At 36.3% G+C, this 20,879-nt stretch overlaps 2 protein-coding genes across 3 annotated transcripts in view; one reads left to right on the top strand and one right to left on the bottom strand.

Moving 5' to 3' along the window:
• The window catches only part of otud7a (OTU deubiquitinase 7A), a 192,359-nt gene that overhangs the window by 104,739 nt on the left and 66,741 nt on the right, over positions 1-20,879 (bottom strand). For both annotated transcript variants that reach the window (XM_073943368.1, XM_073943369.1), the window contains one exon: positions 19,204-19,400. The gene's annotated coding sequence lies outside the window, so the exon portion shown is untranslated. The remainder of the gene's footprint in view (positions 1-19,203; positions 19,401-20,879) is intronic.
• Positions 1-20,879, top strand: part of LOC100330575 (uncharacterized) — a 45,201-nt gene that overhangs the window by 3,410 nt on the left and 20,912 nt on the right. Inside the window, exons 2-6 of the mRNA XM_002666910.7 lie at positions 5,679-5,882; positions 8,502-8,570; positions 12,830-12,872; positions 16,057-16,202; positions 19,197-19,391. Coding sequence (XP_002666956.3) covers positions 5,679-5,882; positions 8,502-8,570; positions 12,830-12,872; positions 16,057-16,202; positions 19,197-19,391 — 657 coding nt within the window. The remainder of the gene's footprint in view (positions 1-5,678; positions 5,883-8,501; positions 8,571-12,829; positions 12,873-16,056; positions 16,203-19,196; positions 19,392-20,879) is intronic.

The following is a 20,879-nucleotide window of genomic DNA, read 5'->3' as shown; positions in this document are numbered from 1 at the left end:
AATTGTTTGAAAACATTGACAGAGACCTTTGAGTATTTAAAGCACTGTAAAATACAAGCCTACACAAAAAAAACTAAAAATGGTTTCGCTATTTTGGCAAAAACTAATTTTTTTTTTTCATGGCAAGGTTGACATTTGCATGGAATTGCTCATATATATATATATATATATATATATATATATATATATATATATATATATATATATATATATATATATATATATATATATATATATATATATATATATATATATATATATATATATATATATATATATATATATAAAACCAAAGATTTATTTAAGTAGGCCTATTTTACTACAGTACGGTTAAAAAAAAAACACTAAAGTAATTTTTCATATAAGTAATACAGTTGAAGTCAGATTAATTAACCCCCCTAAATTATTTTATTAGATCCCTTGTTTATTTTCCCCCAATTTCTTTCGACGTTAAATTGTTTATTAAAAAATTTAATACTGCTTTTATTCTAGCCAAAATAAAACAAATAAGACTTTCTCCAGAAGAAAAAATATCAGACATACTGTGTTAAACATCATTTAGGAAATATAATAATAAAAAAAAAAATAAAAAAAAAATCAAAGGGGGTCTAATAATTCTGACTTCAACTGTATGTACCTCAGAGCCCCAATCTCAACAATCCTTTTCATATTTAAATGCATACTCTGCCCCAAGGCTAGCCTTTTAGTATTAAACTACACTACTCTATATTTTCTGTTGTGCCCCAAATTACAAACACTATAAATACACTATGCACTTTTACCATGGACTTGTGTATTTTTTAAGAATCCAAAATACTCCAGCCATTAGCAAACTATCCCCCCCCCCAAAAAAGCTCTTTTGAATTGTGTTTAGTAGGCGTTCATGGCTGCCATCCCTTCATTTCAAGCGCCTGAAAGCAGAGTGCTGTAACTCTTAATCTGAGACGGTTGAAGGGGGAGGTCTCGCATCCACCAGTATTCAAGCAACACAGCCACGCCAGAAGAGCCCATTCACTCTCTGTAGGCCTTGTTTATGCGACTTAGCATTGGAGAAATCCCTGTCGGTCAGATCTGTGCTTCTGTTTCTATTTACAGACGAGTTTGTGATAGACACGAGCAGATGTCGATATATGAGATTACTCTGTTAGTGTTTGTTAGCAGAAAGAACGAGCATTTACTGTAATGTGGCTTCGAATATTTTAATGCATTTATGTCACAAAATGTGTCAAGAACACATCCAGTTCATATTTCATGTTATTTAGATAGTCCTGCAAGAGACACATGCATTAAAGGGGTAGTTCACCCCCAAAGAATTAAAGTTTACTCATTTACTCAACTTCAAGTGGTTTCAAAGCTTAATGTGTTTCTTTAGTCTGTTAAACAAAAGAGAAGATATTTTGAAGAATGATGGAAACCGGCAACCATTGACTTCTATTGTAGGAAAAGAAATACTATACACTCACCGGCCACTTTATTAGGTACACCTTACTAGTCCCGGGTTGGACCCACTTTTGCCTTCAGAACTGCCTTAATCGGTCATGGCGTAGATTCAACAAGGTACTGGAAATATTCCTCAGGGATTTTGCTCCATATTGACATGATAGCATCACGCAGTTGCTGCAGATTTGTCGGCTGCACATTCATGATGCCAATCTCCTGTTCTACCACATCCCAAAAGTGCTCTATTGGATTGAAATCTGGTGACTGTGGAGGCCATTTGAGTACAGAGAACTAATTGTCATGTTCAAGAAACCAGTCTGAGATGATTCATGCTTTATGACATGGTGCACAATCTTGCTGGAAGTCGCCATCAGAAGATGGGTACACTGTGCTCATAAAGGGATGGACATGGTCAGCAACAATACTCAGGTAGGCTGTGGCATTGACATGATGCTCAATTGGTGCTAATAGGACCAAAGTGTGCCAAGAAAATCCCTCACACCATTACACCACCACCACCAGCCTGAACTGTTGATACAAGGCAGGATGGATCCATGCTTTCATGATGTTGACGCCACATTCTGACCCGACCATCTGAATGTGGCAGCAGAAATGGAGACTCATCAGAGCAGGCAACGTTTCTCCAATCTATTGTCCAGTTTTGGTGAGCCTGTGTGAATTGTAGCCTCAGTTTCATGTTCTTAGCTGACAGGAGCGGCACCCGGTGTGGTCTTCTGCTGCTGTAGCCCATCTGCTTCAAGGTTGGACGTGTTGTGTGTTCAGAGATGCTCTTCTGCAGACCTCAGTTGTACCAAGTGGTTATTTGAGTTACTGTTGCCTTTCTATCAGCTAAATCCAGTCTGGCCATTCTCCTCTTACTATCAACAAGGCATTTGTACCCACACAATGGATAATTTCTCTTTTTTAGATCATTCTCTGTAAACCCTAGAGATGGTTGTGTGTGAAAATCTCAGTAGATCAGAAGCTTCTGAAATACTCAGACCAGCCTGTCTAGCAACAACAACCATGCCACGCTCAAAGACTCTGAAATCACCTTCCTTTCCCATTCTGATGCTCGCTTTGACCTGCAGCAGATGGTCTTGACCATGCCTACATGCCTAAATGTGATTGGCTGATTAGAAATTTGCGATAACGAGCAGTTGGACAGGTGTACCTAATAAAGTGGCCAGTGAGTGTAAAAGTCAATGGTAACCGATTTACATCAAAATATCTTTTGTGCTCAACTGTAAACTCAAAAAGGTTGATACAAATAAATTGTGAATACATGATTACATTTCAGGGTGAACTACCCCTTTCAACACAATACATCAATATTCACATTACAATAATGTGGAAAAATGCAATCAGTATTTGGCTCCTGTAAAGAAAATAAAAATACAAATATAGAATTGCAAAAACTCACAAGTCAGCTGTATTGCGCTGATGACAACAAAAAAAAAAATTCACCACACTTCATTTCCACAAATCATTACCTCAAAAAAAACACCTCAATCTTAAAATTCATTCACGCATCGGAATAACTCCTGACCGCTGTGATAAACAGTGACTTATTAAGTGAAAGCTAGTCATCCATTCAAACATCAGGGTGTAGAAAAGACCAGCGTTTTAATACTCTTGGTTATATATTATCAACCTGCACGTCTTTCCCAGTGATGAGTTGCAGCTGGATGAGCATCCGCTGCGTAAAACACATGCTGGATAAGTTGGCGGTTCATTCCGCTGTGGGGACCCCAGATTATTAAAGGGACTAAGCCGAAAAGAAAATGAATCAATGAACCTGCGCGTCCTGATATTGCAGAGTTAGTCATGTTCCTTAGCATACTTTGTTGATCCTGGAACATCATTGCGGTCCAAACCTAAACACTATAAACCCTACCTATAACTGTAATTCACTGCCAATATCAGAGAGAAATATAGGTTAAAACAATGAAGCACATAACCCTAAGTGTAAGTCTAAACTTAAACACTTGTTGACCAAAACAGGTAACCATTGACTTCCATAATATTTGCTTTTCCTACTATGGAAGTCAGTGGTTACAAGTTTTTCAGCAAGTATCTTCCTTTGTGTTCAACAGAAGAAAGAAACTCAAGTTTGGAACATGACAGAATAGTAATTGTTGGTTGAACTATCCCTATAACATAAACAACATATGGATTTACAGTCAGACCCTGTGATGCAAAGGTCTCAGCAGGCGTCAGAACAGGAAATTTTCTATTGTCTAATATTTGTTAGTCCGTGTGAATGGAAGTCTCAGTTTCCTGTTCTTATCTGACACCCCTGTTGAAAAAACCCAGCATGTTTTGAAGCATCGTAGCTCATTCTTAAGACCAGCACATGACCAGATTAATGGATAGTTCAACCAAAATAAAAATTGTGTCATGATTTACTCACCCTTCTTTCTACATACATAAGATATTCTGAAAAATGCTGGAAGGGAAACCTGTAACGTTTGACTTCTATAGTATTTTTTCCTACTAAGAAAGTCAATGGCTACCGGTTTCGAGCATTCTTCAGAATATCTTCTTGTGTGTTCGTAAAATTAGGTGAATTTTATAAAAGATTAGGAACACTTAAGTGTGAATAAACAGATGATTAAAAAAAACAAGCTATAAACAAGCCTCTAAACATATAGTTGAAGTCAGAATTATTCGCCCCCTTCAAAATTTTTTCTTCTTTAAATATTTTCCAAATGATGTTTTACAGAGCAAGGAAATGTTCACAGTATGTCTGATAATATTTTTTCTTCTGGAGAAAGTCTTATTTGTTTTTATTTCGGCTAGAATAAAAGCAGTTTTAATTTTTTTTAAACACCATTTTAGGGACAAAATTATAAGCCCCTTTAAGCCATTTCTTTCTTTATAGTCTACAGAACAAACCATCGATATACAATAACTTGCCTAATTACCATAACCTGCCTAGTTACCCTAATTAACCTACTTAAGCCTTTAAATGTCACTTTAAGCTGTATAGAAGTGTCTTGAAAAATATCTAGTCAAATATTTTTTACTGTCATCATGGCAAAGATAAAATAATTCCATTATTAGAAATGAGTTATTAAAACTATTATGATTAGAAATGTGTTGAAGAAATCTGCTCTCCATTAAACAGAAATCAGGGAAAAAATAAACAAGCGGGCTAATAATTCAGGTGGGCTAATAAATCTGACTTCAACTGTACCTAATCAACATTTGCTGCTTTATTTATTTTTTTAACATGGACTAGTTTTTTCAATGTGTGTGGTTCATGTTTGATGTGTTGTGTGTGTATATAGAAGCTAAGTTGCTATTTGTTTTTTTTTTTTTTGTTTTTTTGTCTTATCAGCTTGAATTAAGTCTTTCTCCTCTGACCATGATCTGGCAACATGACATTCTCACTCAAAGACCTGCAAGTCATTGGATATTTTCTCTTTTTTCTCACCATTCTCTGTAAACCCTATAGTTGTGCATGAAAGTCTTACAAGATCAGCAGTTTCGGGAATATTCAAACCATCTGACACAAACATGCAGTCGGACCCCATAATCTAAAGATAAATCTGTGTGAATGGAAGTCTTATCTGACTGCCCTGTTGAAAAAAACTCCGGACATGCTGCATGATTTGAAGCATGGCTGCTGATTTAAGCTAGTAGCTACTGTAGCTCATGCTTAAGACTAGCACATGACCAGCTTTAGGGATAGTCCACCCAAAAATTACTAGACTAAAAATGACTTTGGATGAGGCATGGAGGGTTTAAACACCTAGGGAGATGGTCTGAAGAATGTTGGAAACCTGTAACCATTGACTACTGTAGTATTTTTTGTATTAAATGACTTTGGATGAGGCATGGAGGGTTTAAACACCTAGGGAGATAGTCTGAAGAATGTTGGAAACCTGTAACCATTGACTTCTGTAGTATTTTTTTGCTCTTACTATGCACATCAATGGCTACCAGTTTCCAACATTCTGCAGAATATCTTCTCATGTGTTCAAACCCTTAATGCCTCATCCAAAGTCAGTTTTAGTCTCAGATTGGACCTCAGCAGATCATCTTGCCCGTGTCTAAAAGTGGCACACATCGCCTTCAATAGTCAATGGGTGCAATTGACCAGCATTTTTCTAAATATCTTCTTTTGTGTTCAACAGAAGAAGTAAACGATAACAGAATTTTTGTGAGTGTGAACTACCCTTTTAAGGTCACTTGGATGCTTCATGCTCACTGTTACTTGTGGCTGATTTCAGATGAAGATGGAAAGGAGCGCTTCCTCTATCAGGGCCACTGCAGACTTCACTGCCCACGGGAGTTTTATGCGGACCGGGATCAGTACACCTGTCTGCCGTGCATGTCCAACTGCGAGATCTGTGCTGATGCCAGTGTGTGTGCCAAATGCAGCGAGGGGTACCGGCTGCAGAGCGGCGTCTGTCTGACCGTCCTGTGTGGAGCTGGTGAGTCTCTTTCTGCTACTAATATAGGTTTATTTACGGAACAATGGCTGTGTGATATTGCTTTGCTAAGTAGTATGGCAATAACTGTCATACAAAACAGTGTTCAAACTCACAGTAGTGGCATTTAACACTGAATTAAGCCTATAAACAATACCTGAGATGTTTTGTCATGGAAATAAAAACTGTTGCTAAAATAGACAGTTTTCACAGCATAGTCCTAGGAACAGTGTTGAGTAACATTATTGCTCCTGCTTCAGCCATGGTACTGCAGCGAAGTTGCTTAACTATTACGCCAGAATGAAAGTATAGTTCCTATATATTCATTCATTTTCTTGTCCCTTTATTAATCCGGGGTCGCCACAGCGGAATGAACCGCCAACTTATCCAGCAAGTTTTTTACGCAGCGGATGCCCTTCCAGCTGCAACCCATCTGTGGAAAACATACACACACACACTCATACACTACGGACAATTTAGCCTACTCAATTCACCTGTACCGCATGTCTTTGGACTGCGGGGGAAACCGGAGTACCCGGAGGAAACCCACGCGAACGCAGGGAGAACATGCAAACTCTACACAGAAACGCCAACTGAGCCGAGGATCGAACCAGCGACCTTCTTGCTGTGAGGCGAACATGCTAACCACTGCATCGCCTAGTTCCTATATACGTACTGTATATTCACCCAGAAAATAGCAACTTTATTTTCTGTCAGTCTTAGTACATGATTTAACTACAGAAAAGTCAAGCTTTAATTACTAAAATGATCGAAACTCTATTTTTTGAATGGTTTGAGCGAGATGCTAATGGTCTAATCCGATTCAGTGATTTATGCTAAGCTAAGCTAAAATGACCCAGAGATTGGGTGAATGGATAAAAAAAAAAAAAAATTGGTAAAACCGAACTCTGAGGGAGTTGTATAATGAGCCTATGTGCAGAAAAAAAGTGGAGGGTAAATATTATTTCTGCAGACCTTAAATTCAAATCAATTCTGTTCTGACAAGACAAAAATCGCAACAGTTTCCATTTGAGTATTGCCAAAAATAAGCTTCCAACAGAAGTCAGATGATTGCCACACATTTTTCTACCAATACATGATTTACAATTGGCTTCATTTATATAAACCTAAAGTTTACATAGAGTTGCCACAAGTAAAAGGATAAACATAGGCTATAAGCAAACTACAGTCACATGACTTTAACTTGAAAAACATTATGCATTATACTCCTTCCCTCTGTATTCAAAACCTTTTTTCCTGAAAGCTTCATGTATTCTTCTGTGTATGATGGAAACAAACTAGCTGCCTGATTATTACAGTTCTAGATCCACTGTAAACAATGCTGGGATCCACATAAATCCTTCATGTTTTCCCAACACAAGTTAATTAAGTGAACTTTATTTATTTTTATTTATTTTTTTTTTTACAAATTTATGATGACTGAACATAAAACAATTAAGTTGTCCCCCCCCAAAAAAAATCAAGTAGTATGTTCATTTAGCTCATTTTAAATAAGTAGTTTGAGTAGTTTTTTTTTTTTTTTTAGTGTATATTGACCTAGAAAATAGACTTTAAATATGCTAAGCTAAGCTAAAAGTGCTCCCACCAGACCTGGAGATCGATAAATGGATTCAAAAATAGTAAAAAAAAAAAAGGTTTTAAAAGCTGTAAAATGAGCATTACACTATTTCAGTTGATATTTAACACCGTTTTCCCTGAACGTTTCCTCAAATATGTATTTCTCTGTGAATAATTATACCAATGGAAACAAACTAGTTGCTTGATTCTTATACCAGAATGACAGAATAGTTTCTAGATTTATTGATGTAGAAAATAGACATTTTCCATTTTCTGTTTGCCTCAGAACTCGATGTATCAACAGAAGAGTTCAGCTTAAAATAGGAACATCAAAACTCTTTTTTTTGACATTTGAGCGAGATGCTAATGGTCTAATCAGCTTCAATGATTTATGCTAAGCTAAGCTAAGCTATCGATGGATTGTGCCAAGCTATCGATGGATTCAAAAATGGTAAAAAGAAATATGGTTGAAAAGCTGTAAAATGAGCATTATACTATTTCAGTAGATATTTAACACCATTTTCCCTGAACATTTCCCTAAATATGCATTACTAAAAATATATTGACCCAAAAATAAACATTTTTCATTTTCTGTCTGCCTCAATACACAATGTTACTACAAAAGAGTTCAACATAAAATAGGAACATCATCAAAACACTTTTTTTTCCCCTTTTTTTTTTTTTGAGTGAGATGCTAATGGTCTAATCCGATTCAATGATTTATGCTAAGCTAAGCTAAAAATGCTCCTGCCAGACCCGGAGATCAGCTAAATGGATTAAAACAATGGTCAAACTCAACTGTTTAACTCTAGGGGAGTCGTAAAATGAGCATTATACTATTTCAGTTGATATTTAACACCATTTTCCATGAACGTTTCACTAAATATGAATTAATCTGTGAATTAATTTAACAATGGAAAGAAACTAGAGCTTGAATGCCACTCATCCAGTCAAATTCAAGACAAAAGCAATTATCAATCATAAACAATCATGCATTATTAATTTACAACGTGACTAACGCTCATGCGATTTCCTGAACCACAGGTCAGGTTCAAGACCCGGACACACAAGAATGCATCGACTGCGGTATCGGCTGTAAAACATGTTCCACAGGTAAATAACACACTTTTTACAATCATTTCATGATTTTAACAGTGCAATTAATTTGTGTCATATGATTAATCACTAATAATTGCAGCCAGTTGTTGTTCTGTCATGCATCTGTTTTACGTTGAGAAATGACAGCAGAACAACCAGAGTATAGTTAAGATGTTTTTTAAACCGTTTATTCCAGAAATAAAGCATGTTCCACTTACTTACAAAATATGACGTGGCATTTTTATGGCATTTTTGCTTTCGACGGCCATTTGTAAGAGAAGAAATGTTGTACGATCAGCCTTAGTCAGCAAAACAACTGCCTCAAGAACAGGATTCATCTCTTTCTCTGAGCCAGAACACTACTATATTTTAAATTCTCAGCCGGTTTTCATGTGTATGACATTACTCTAACCAGGATTAGACACTAAATAATGTTCAGTGACAGAAGAAAATGCAAACATGGGTTTTTCTGCAGCTGTACGTGTTGGAAAATGACTGCTAATTCTTTGGTTGGTAGGTTTTGTCAACTGCATTTGAAGTCAGAATTATTTGCCCCCTTTGAATTTTATATATATATATATATATATATATATATATATATATATATATATATATATATATATATATATATATATATATATATATATATATATATATATATATATATATATATATATATATATATATATATATATATTTATATATATATTTCCCAAATTATGCTTAAAGCAAGGAAATTTTTACAGTATGTCTGATAATATTTTTTCTTCTGGAGAAAGTCTTTTGTTTTATTTCGGCTAGAATAAAAGTAGTTTTAATTTTTATTTAAACCATTTTAAGGTCAAAATTATTAGCCCCTTTCAGCAAAATATATATTTTTTTGCGATAGTCTACAGAACAAACCATCGTTATACAATAACTTGTCTAATTACCCTGACCTGCCTAGTTACCCTAACTAACCTAGTTAAGCCTTTAAATGTCACTTTAAACTGTATAGAAATGTCTTGAAAAATATCTAGATGAAATACCTAGATGATGCCAAGAAATTAATTCATGCTTTTATTTTCTCTCGGCTTGATTATCGCAAAGCTATTTATACTGGTTTACCTAAGGGTTCTATAATGAAGTTGCAATTGATACAAAATGCAGCAGCCAGAGTTTTAATGAAATTGAAGAAACGAGAGCACATCACACCCATATTAATAGAATAACATTGGTTACCCATGCACCAAAGAATAGATTAAGATTCTTTATTGGTTTATAAAGCACTTTACAACTTGACACCTTCCTACATTTCCGACTGTTTATCAAAATATAATCCAAACCGTTTGCTACGCTCTTCTAGCGCTGGGCTTTTAGAATTTTACTCTGTAAACCTGATGCGATCACTTCTTTTAGCCATTATGCTCCAAAAGTTTGAAACCGTCTCCCTCTTGAAGTGAAAGACTCCCCTAGTATTCCTGTTTTTAAAAAGCGTGTTAAGACACATCTTTTTAAAACTGCGTATGAATACACAAGCTTTTAAGGTGTATGCATTTTATCTATATTGTTGTAGGTTTGTGTGTGCTTGCATATGCAAGGACTATTGTGTGCGTGATCATGTGGATATATGCTTATATTTTGTGTACATGAATGCTTTTATCCGAGTTTGTGACAAGTTCATGTGGTCTATTTTAATGCTTTTTTGTTGTTGTTTGTGAGGCACTTTGAGTTGCATGTATGTTGGAAAAGTGCTATACAAATAAGATTTATTATTATTATTATTATTATTATTATTATTATTAGTCAAATATTATTTACTGTCATCATGTCAAAGATAAAATAAATCAGTTATTAGAGATGAGTTATTAAAACTATTATGATTAGAAATGTGTTGAAAAAAATCTTTGTTAAATAGAAATTGTGGGAAAAAATAAACAGGGGGACTAATAACTCTGACTTCAACTGTATATATTTTTAGAGAGAGAAGCGTGTTTCTACAAGTGGATTGTCCAGCCCACTTGACGCAAAAATGCAAACTCTGCTTTTAAAAGCAGCCATCACTTTAACGCTGCTCTGCATCTAATAAAATCAAATAAAATATTAATTATTCTTCGGTGTTGCTGTGTTTTCTGAAAATAAAAACTAGAAATCAAGTGTGTTTGACGTCATTAGCATGGCCACACTTAAAGGTAAAATAGCTCATTTCTCTATATTTGAACGTTCTTTGTATAATTTGCGTTAACGCAAGTACACAAGTCAGCAAAATATATCACTACTATTGGTTTTCGAATTTTTCCGAAAAAAAAAAGATAACACTTTAGTTCAAGTATCAATTCACCAGTGCTGGAAAGAGTACTGAAAAATCATACTCAAGTAAAAATAGCATTACTTGCCTAAAAATGTAGTGCGAGTAGAGTAAAAGTATCTGTTGTGAATATTACTCAAGGTATGAGTAAAACGTAGACCTTTCAAAAAGTACACGAGTAACGAGTAGTGAGTATTGCGCTGTTAAAAGCTGATGATTTACATGTAATTTGTGCATGTGTTTGTAAACGTAACATTCTGTAGTGCATTCAGTTATTGCCTAGCAGGCACACAACATTATGAGACGTTAATATTAGGTTAGATTTAGGTCGTGAAGTCGGGTGACCGAAACTCGATGTCTAGCTAGTGTCTAACGAGATTATTTTGATGTTCAATAACATCATCAAATGACGGTGATATCTGGTTGATTATAGGTTGTGTTGGAAAGCGACCAAAATCCAACGTTAAGCCAACATCTTAAACCAACGTCATACTGACGTCAAATACTGACATTTATTTATCAGGTACGACATCCAACATCTGATAGGCGCCAAAGTGGTAACGTCCACACAACGTCAAGCTGTAACATCATTAGATGTTGATATTTGGTTGGTTTTAGGTTGAACGTTGGACATTAACATCGGCCGAACGTTGAGTTCTGACGTCATCCCAATTTTCATTTCCAAACAAAATGCAACATCCCTGTGGCACTGGGGTACAGAGTCAATCTGACGACATGTTGACGTCTTGTGCATGCTGGGTGTTTAAGGTCATTTTGGTCATCATACAGTAAACATCCGTCATATTTTTATCATGCATCCAAACAGTCTCTGGGTCAATGAGTGTAAAGATTTTGGACACTTAATGCTTCCACACATTCATTCATTCATTCATTTTCTTGTTGGCCTAGTCCCTTTATTAATCCGGGGTCGCCAAAGCGCCAACTTTCCAGCACATTTTTACGCAGCGAATGTCCTTCCAGCTGCAACCCATCTCTGGGAAACATTCACACACACACACTCATACACTACGGACAAATTAGCCTACCCAATTCACCTATAACTCATGTCTTTGGACTGTGGTGGAAACCAGAGCACCCGGAGGAAACCCACGCGAACGCAGGGAGAACATGCAAACTCCAGAAACACCAACTGAGCGGAGGTTCGACCCAGCGACCTTCTTGCTGTGAGGCGACAGCACTACCTACTGCGCCACTGCGTCACCTGCTTCCAAACAGTTTGCTGCAATTAGAAATCGCCCAAGTCTTGAGGTAGTTCATTATGAGGCGATTTACCTTCTGTGTGCGATTTGATTTGACAGGAATCACACCGAAAAAAATGTCTGCAGAACTTTTGCAAACAATTTATTTGTGTTGAACTTAAACAAATTAAATGTTACAATGTTCAACTTAATTAGTTTGTTTAAATTCAGCCTATATAAATTGTTTACAAACACTTAACATAAAAAAATTGAGTAAATCCAAGGAATCATCTCTGAATATTTTTTCAGTGCAGGACTGATTTTTTAAATCCCCATGGACTGGAAAAAATAAAGTATTGACTGCAGGTTGAAGGAAAGTAGTGGAGTAAAAGTACTGATACAGCACTAAAGATGTCCTCAAGGGAAAGTGAAAGCGCACATTTATAAAACTACTCACTAAATTACAATTTCTGAGAAAATCTACTCCATTACAGTCATTTGAGTATTTGTAATTAGCTACTTTACACCACTGCCATTCACACCCTTTACTGCTTATTATTACCTGTCTATTATTAATATATTAACTGTTTATTAGCACTTATTTTTACTAGTCTTATTTTGTAATCCTACTCAATACCTTAACACAACTACTACTGTACCTCACAAACTATTAATAAGCAGCTAATTAGTAGTTTATTATGCTAAAACGCTTAGCCAACCAAATGATAGCCTTTATCCTGGAAATGGCTTCAATAAAATAACAATTGTGTGGTTTGTGTCCTCAACAGACGATCCGCAGGTCTGCAGCAGCTGCACAGACGGACACTTCCTGTAAGTTTCCGTTGCATATTTCAGAGATTTCCTATCAAAACTAACCAGATTGATTTTGAGCTCACATTGCTAGTTTTGTGGTGAACAATTCATCTCTGTGTGTGATTAAGAACAGAAATAGACTCTGTCCTTGTAATCTTTAACTGAAATCAGAAAAAGCACTTCCTGTTTGTTTTCAGATAAATTCTCAGATTAGGTCTGTCTGATGGTATTGGGTGTGGCTAACACACTTAACCACGCCCCCTCCAGCTGTCAGTTTTAACAACAAACCAAAATGGTGAGCAGGAGGAGTCTGTTAGGTTGTAATAACTCTCCCTGAGCCTTTCTGAATAAAGCTGCGGTCACATTAGAGTTTGAGCATGCGATATTCTGTCATGCGGCGCTGCGAAAAGGGGCGGGATTAAACAAAAATTTATTGGACATTAAAAAAGCGAGCGATTGCTTTAAATTTATGTCCTGAGGTCATGTTTCGATTCTCGATTGGTCTCAAGTGACGCGATTTCGCAGGTTAGAGTTCACCAAGCTTGAACTTTGCATTGGATCGACCTGCGAAATTTAACACATGACCCTGCGTTTCCGGTCTGACGTATTTGCGTGCGTATGAATGGAAGTCTATGGGAAGAAAAGTCAAGTGTGACCTCAGCTTGAAATGTCTATACTACATCCAATCAGCTCGCAGTAGAAAAAAAAGAGCCACGCCCACTGTTTTCTCATTTAATATTCCGTTTCCCTAGTAACTGCATTACAATATGAAAAATAAAAGAACAGTCACAGCTTGATGTGGACTCAAAGTATGTTGATGTGCTTCCAACCGAAAATGAATATTAAGTAGGAAGGCGGGGCCTTCTTTTTACGCATCATTCACTTATAGCAAACTAACAGTATGAGGGGCGTGGCTAAGAATGTTTTGGCTGAAGCGTCAATCTGATAATCACAGAAGGACCGCCCCTTTAAAACGCAATAACAATGTGCGCTAGCAAAATAAACGTCGCACGGTTTGATTTCACACAGCTCATCTGAAGCTCATTCCAGAGTGCCAGAACAGAGGTTTGATTGTGTGTTTTGGCCTCCAGCTAGTGCGTGCATCAGATTTCACTTCGGGTCGAGTCTCACGGCCGGTTACCTGAGCTCCGCATAGAGGCTCCTCTTATGAGTTTTTCGCTAATTTGAGCCCCGTTTCGGGATGAAGCTGAAGGACTCTGTGTCTCGTAGCGAGTCCTGACTAATGAATGTCCACTCAGAGAGGAAAAGAGCAGTGCTAATCCGCTGAACATTCCTCGTGCTTTCTTTGAGCCAGTGCTGTTGTCATGGCATCGGTTGTCTGTGGTCGCGCTCAAACATCTTGTTTAATTCTTGAGTACTAAAGCGAGGCACCGCTGAGTCTCAGACGGGACAGTCTGTCCGCCACGCTCTTCACAACCAATAGTGGGTATAAAAATAAAAATGTTTAGAGTTGAATCAAAATTATTCACCCTCCTGTGATATAAATATTCCCCAAATGATGTTTAACAGAGCAAGGACAGCATCTCCTATAATGATATAATAACAACCTCACAGTATTTCCTACAATGTTTCATCCTCTGGAGAAAGTCTTATTTGTTTTATTTAGGCTAGAATAAAAGCTAATTTTATAAAAAATAAAATAAAAAGTTTGTGTGTGTGTGTGTGTGTGTGTGTGTGTGTGTACGCACACTGTAAAAATGCTGGGTTCCACACAATCGAGTTGTGTTGAGACAACAAAGGAGTTCAATTATTTGTTTTTACAAATTCAAGTTGATTGGACATAAAACAAATAAGTTGTCTCAAAAAAAACTTAAGAATTGTGTTGTTTGTTAAATCTTATTTAAAATGAGCTGAAACATCAAATGTCTTTTTGTTTTGTTTTTTTGAGTGTGTGTGTGTGGTTTTGGGATGGTGTTCATTTCTCTGCTGTGGTTTAGTTCTCGGGTTACTCCTCTAGCCTGGAGCTCCTACAGTCTCAGTCTTCATTATATCCCGCTTTGATTGTAAAGTCAGTCTACAAAGGCTAAAAGTGCTGTGAAGCTGCTCCAAATGCTTTGTTAGCCAGACTGTCGAAAAAAAATATTGCTTAAGTGGGCTTAATGGTATAATAAAATAAAAACTGCTTTAATTCTAGCCTAAATAAAACAAATGAGACTTTCTCCAGAAGAAAATATATTATCAGACATACTGTGAAAATTTCCTGAATCTGTTAAACATCATTTGGGAAATATTAAACAAGAAAAAAAAAATTCTAACTCCATCCGTCTGTTCGCATCCATCCATCCATCCATCCATCGTCTATCCATTTATCCCTCTATCCATCTATCAGTCTATCTATCCCTCTATCAGTCTATCTATCCGTCTATCTATCCGTCCATCCATCTATCCGTCTATCTATCTATCCATCTATCTGTCTGTCCATCTGTCCATCCATCCATCTATCCATCTATCTGTCCATCCATCCATCCATGTATCTATCTATCTATCTATCCATCCATCCATCCATCCATCCATCTACATAACCACCCACCCATCCATCCATCCGTTTATCTATCTATCCGTCTATCTATTCGTCCATCCATCTATCCGTCTATTCGTTCATCCATCTATCCGTCTATCCATTCGTCCATCTATCTATCCATCCATCCATCCATCCATCTATCCATCTATCCATCCATCTATCCATCCATAAATCCATCCATCTATATCTGTCCGTCTGTATCTGTCCGTCTGTATCTGTCCGTCTGTATCTGTCCGTCTGTATCTATCCGTCTGTATCTATCCGTCTGTATCTATCCGTCTGTCTGTCTATCCGTCTGTCTGTCTATCCGTCTGTCTGTCTATCCGTCTGTCTGTCTATCCGTCTGTCTGTCTATCCGTCTGTCTATCCGTCTGTCTGTCTATCCGTCTGTCTGTCTATCCGTCTGTCTGTCTATCTATCTATCTATTTATCTGTCTGTCTATCTATCCATCTTAGCACATTCAGACAACAACACAAACCTGTCAAAATAAGTGTAAAGATAATGCCGTTCACATGAAAGAGCCACATTAGGAACTCTATTAACTGTGTTCTATACTGGATTGTGTGTGTTCTGCAGAACGCTGAAATCCTGCTCTGCTCCTAGACGCTGCAGCAGTGAATGTTTCTGTGGAGTGTGTGACGGTTGTGTTTTGTGTATAGATACAGACAGCAGTGTCGTCAGCACTGTCCGCAGAGGAGTTTCGAGGAGCGCGCTCGAGGCCTGTGTATCGCCTGTGTGGAGCCCTGTGTGGACTGCAGGAGCGAATCGCTGTGTCTCACCTGTCAGACCGGATACTTCCTCAACAGTGCGTGAGCTGGCTGCTGCTTTTCCTGTCTCATAGCCATAGCCGTTTTAGACCCTTTAATATCATATTATATATTGTTATTTAATGGCATTTTCATGCAAAAACATTATTAAATCGTGTGTTGTTGAGGATGTTTTCATCCCCTTTGGGTGGATTTTGAGTCTTAATTTGTCCACGATTTACTCTGGGTTTCAGCAAATGGAATCATTTTTGGTGACAAATCTTATTTTGACACATATTTTGGGAAAATGCTTTGAAATTTTTCAAAAACTCAAACACCACACTCAAATTGACTCCCCTTTCATCGTGTTTGGGGCTGATTTTGCCCCATTGACTTGCATTATGATCACATTTTGTTGATTGTAAAGCTACGACAGCATTAAATCATGCATTCTTGATTGTTGGTGGTCTTCCCTGTTGGGAAGAGGTAAAATTTCAGACTTTTACTGTTGATCATCAGTTGCAGTGCAAAAAAAGCTTAGTTTATGGCTTTTGTGTGTGTGTGTGTGTGTGTGTGTGTGTGTGTGTGTGTTTGTGTGTGTAAGAGAGACTTTTGCGCACTTACCTTGATAAGTTTGAAAATATAACAAGCAACTCAACTCTCAGAACGAACAGTAGTAAACATAGATGTATATCTGCACACTCGCACTATAATCTGCTGTTTTACTCCATGTAAAGTCGGAAACTTGTTTGCAGAGGCCTATCTAAAGGGTTAATAATGCCAACTGACGATCAACAATAAATATGACACTTTAGACTTCTTCCCAACAGGGAAAACCAGCAACAATCAAGCATGCATGATTATATGCTGTCATGGCTTTGCAATCAAAAAATGCGGTTATAATGGAAGTCAATGGGGCAAAAACAGCCCCGAACACAACGAAAGGGGAGTCAATCTGAACAGTACACAAGGGTTAATAAATATACAATTAAAAACCACACACAAACGAATACTTAGCTTAGATACAATTTTTAACATTATCATTTAATAAAACTGGTGACACTTTGCTGAATATCTCCTTCATTTCATTTAAAAACAACTTTTACTGTCATTAAAAGCAGGACAGTCTGTTTTAGCCACATTACTTTGCATGGTTTGGTGTAGAGGTGTAACAGTACGAAATGTTTGCATAATGATTAATTATGTATTTGACTAATTACTCATATTGCCCATATATTAATTCTACCTATATATATATAAAATGTTGAAAGTTTTTACAACATGTACAAAAGTCTTTGATGTCTCTAGAGCAGGGGTGTCAAACTCAATTCCTGGAGGGCCGCAGCCCTGCACAGTTTAGTTCCAACCCTGCTCCAACACACTTACCTGTAGGTTTCAAACAAGCCTGAAGGACTCAATTAGTTTGATCAGGTGTGTTTAATTAGGGTTGGAACTAAATTGTGCAGAGCTGCGGCCCTTTTAGAACAGAGTTTGACACCTGTGCTCAAGAGTGTGTATAGTGAAGTTTCATCTCAAAATACCACACTAATAATGTTTTATAACTCTCTGAAACTGCCCCTTTTCAGCTTTGATCCTAATCGTGGTGTTTTGGTGACTGTCGCTTTAAATTCAAATGAGATTGTGCTCTTTTCAAAAGAGGGCGGAGCTAAAATGCCTGCGTCAGCATAGCGGCTCTAATAGTGGTCAGCTGCTTGTCACTCAGGGTCGTGTATGTTAATAAGGGAGACATCGTCACTAGTGGGCGGGGTTTTCTCTCTCTGATGACACGTACAAAGGGGGAATGTCAATCACAGTGTTTCTGCAGACTGTTTTTATCAGGTGTGATTACAAACAACAGAATTAATTCATGTTTAGCATTAGTGGCTGGTTATATTCACACACGGCTGCCACACAACTGTGTTTACACCTCTTATAAAAGTGATTTGTGCATAACAGCTCTCCTTTAAATTGGTCCTCGGTTGGTTTTTAGCTGGTCAGGAGTTGTTTGTAATTAGCGAGTTCGCATCACTGGAAAGAACAAAGGGTTTGGATTGTCAACTTAAGCCCTGCATGTGTGTCAGGGAAAGGATATTTAGTGCACAGCAGCACCATCTCACTCATTTGAATAGGAAATAGATTGATGCAAATGAGGTTAATGCAAAATGTGTGCAGGTTAGTGCTGTGAATTGGTTCGTACACTCTGAAAATGCCTGTGTTTGGCCATATTTGACTCAACATCAAGTTAAAACCAAGCGGCAACATCCCGTTCTCCTTTGTGACACTAATACAGAAGTAACTTAAACTCATCAAAAAGGCATAATTAAGGCACAATCGCCTCACAGCATGAAGGTCGCTGAGTCCCGGCAGGATCAGTTAGCTTTTCTGTGTGGAGTTTGCATGTTCTCCCCGTGTCGGTGAGGGTTTCCTTCGTGAGCTCCCATTTCCCCCAGTCCAAACACATGTGCTATAGGGGAACTGAATAAGCTAAATTGGCTGTAGTGTATGAGTGTGTGTGTGTGTGTGTGTGTGCGCGAGAATGAGTATGTATGGGTGTTTCCCAGTACCAGGTTGCAGCTGGAAGGGCATCCACTGCGTAAAACATATGCTGAAATAGTTGGTGGTTCATTCCGCTGTGCCAACCCCTGATAAATAAGGGACTAAGTCGACGGAAAATAAAAGAATGACCTTTTTCTTAAACCCATATGTCCATATTTGACCAGCAACAAAACCACAACACCACTAATATTACAGAAATCGTCAGTGCTCGAGTGTTTCTGTATGCTGTAAACCACAGGTGTCAATTCCAGTTCCTAGAGGGCTGCAGCTCAGCTTAGTTCCAACCCTACTCCAACACACTTACCTATAGGTTTAAAACAAGCCTGAGGAACTTAGTTTGATCAGGTGTCTTTAAATAGGGTTAAAACTAAACTGCAGGGTTGCAGCCCTCCAGGAACTGTAATTGACTCCCATGCTGTAAACAGTCCTTATTGTTGATGTTTGTGTGTGATAAATGCTGATGCTACAGTAACTGTCGGTTGTTGTGTGTCTGTCAGACGGCACCTGTGTGAAGGAGTGTCCCGCCGGCTCCTATAAAGACGTCAGAGGCTGGCGCTGTCAGGCCTGTCACCGCTCCTGTCTGTCCTGCCGTGGCCCCGGGCCCCGAGACTGTGAGCGATGCAGTGGCTCCATTCGCCCCCTGTATGGAAAGTGCCCGCTTATTAGCTGCCCGCCGGGACAATACCTCGACGGTGAGACCCCTGCCATTTCAGACAAGAACATGACAACATACACACTTAATACCCTTCATTGAACATGTACACATAGACATCACCTATATACTATATAGATGCAGGCTATGTTTATATATAATAACTGTTAAAAAGCTATTAAAAAGCTATTTGCCACTAGTTAATTAGTAAAAGTTATTAGTAACTAATAACCGTAACTTTTTCGTGCACCTTTCATGAAGCTGCTTTGAAACAATAATTACAAATGAACTTGAATTGAATAATAAAGTAATAAACAAAAATACATTTTTGATAATTGCTGACGCCTATTAATGTTGGTGTAGTGCTGCCGTCAGCTGGACATCTGAGAGTACTACACTTAAACGTAAAGACGTGCATTTTCACAGACAGGACTAGGCCTGAGATAGATTTGGATAATTAAGCAGCTTTTATTAAAAAAAAAAAAAAAAAAAAAAAGCTTTAGAAATGCACATTACTGGTGTGTATCTTGAGACATTCAACCTAAATAAACGAGTTAAATAAATACAATAAATGAATAAATGACAATAATTGAGTTAAATACATAAATAATAAAAATAATAACAAATAAAGACAACAATTGAGTTAATAAAAAATCTATATTAAAAAAAATTAATGCAAATAATTGAGTTAAATAAATAAATAATCAATAATAAAATTATAATAAATGACAATAATTGAGTTAATAAATACATAATAAATAAATAATAAAAATAATAATAAATAAATGACATACAATTGAGTAAATAAATAAATAAATAAAAATCGATAATAAAAATAATAATTAAATGACAACAATTGAGTTAAATAAATAATAAAAAAAATTTATAAAAATACCAAATTTCGTGAAAATAAATAAATAATAAAATAATAATAATAAATAAATGACAATAATTGAGTTAGATAAATAAATAATAAAATAATAATAATAAATAAATGACAATAATTGAAGTAAAAAAAAAATAAGTTAAATAAAAAAAAATTACAATTATTTAAAATTATTATAAATGACAATAGCGTTAAATAAATAATAAAAAATAATAATTAAATGACAGTAATTGAGTTAAACAAATAACTAAATAAATAAATAATAATAAATGACAGTAATTGAGGTAAGTAAATAAATAAATAAAAAACATAATTAAATGACAATAATGGAGTTAAATAAATAAATAAAAAATCTCTAAAAAAATAATAAGAAATAAATGACAATAATGGAGTTAAACAAATAATTAATAATAAAAATAATAATAATAATAATAACTAACTAAATGACAATAATTAAGTTAAATAAATAATAAAATTAATAAATGACAACAATTGAGTTAAATAAATAAATAAATAAAAATAAATGACAGTAATTGAACTAAATAAATAATCAATAATAAAAATAATAATAAATAAATGACAATAATTTTGTTAAATAAATAATAATTATATAATAACTGAATGACAATAATGGAGTAAAAT

This window comes from Danio rerio, chromosome 25 (genome assembly GCF_049306965.1).
Source record: "Danio rerio strain Tuebingen ecotype United States chromosome 25, GRCz12tu, whole genome shotgun sequence".
Taxonomy (NCBI): Eukaryota; Metazoa; Chordata; class Actinopteri; order Cypriniformes; family Danionidae; genus Danio; species Danio rerio.
Note: the sequence above shows the minus strand (reverse complement) of the source record. Positions and strands in the feature narration are given on the sequence as shown.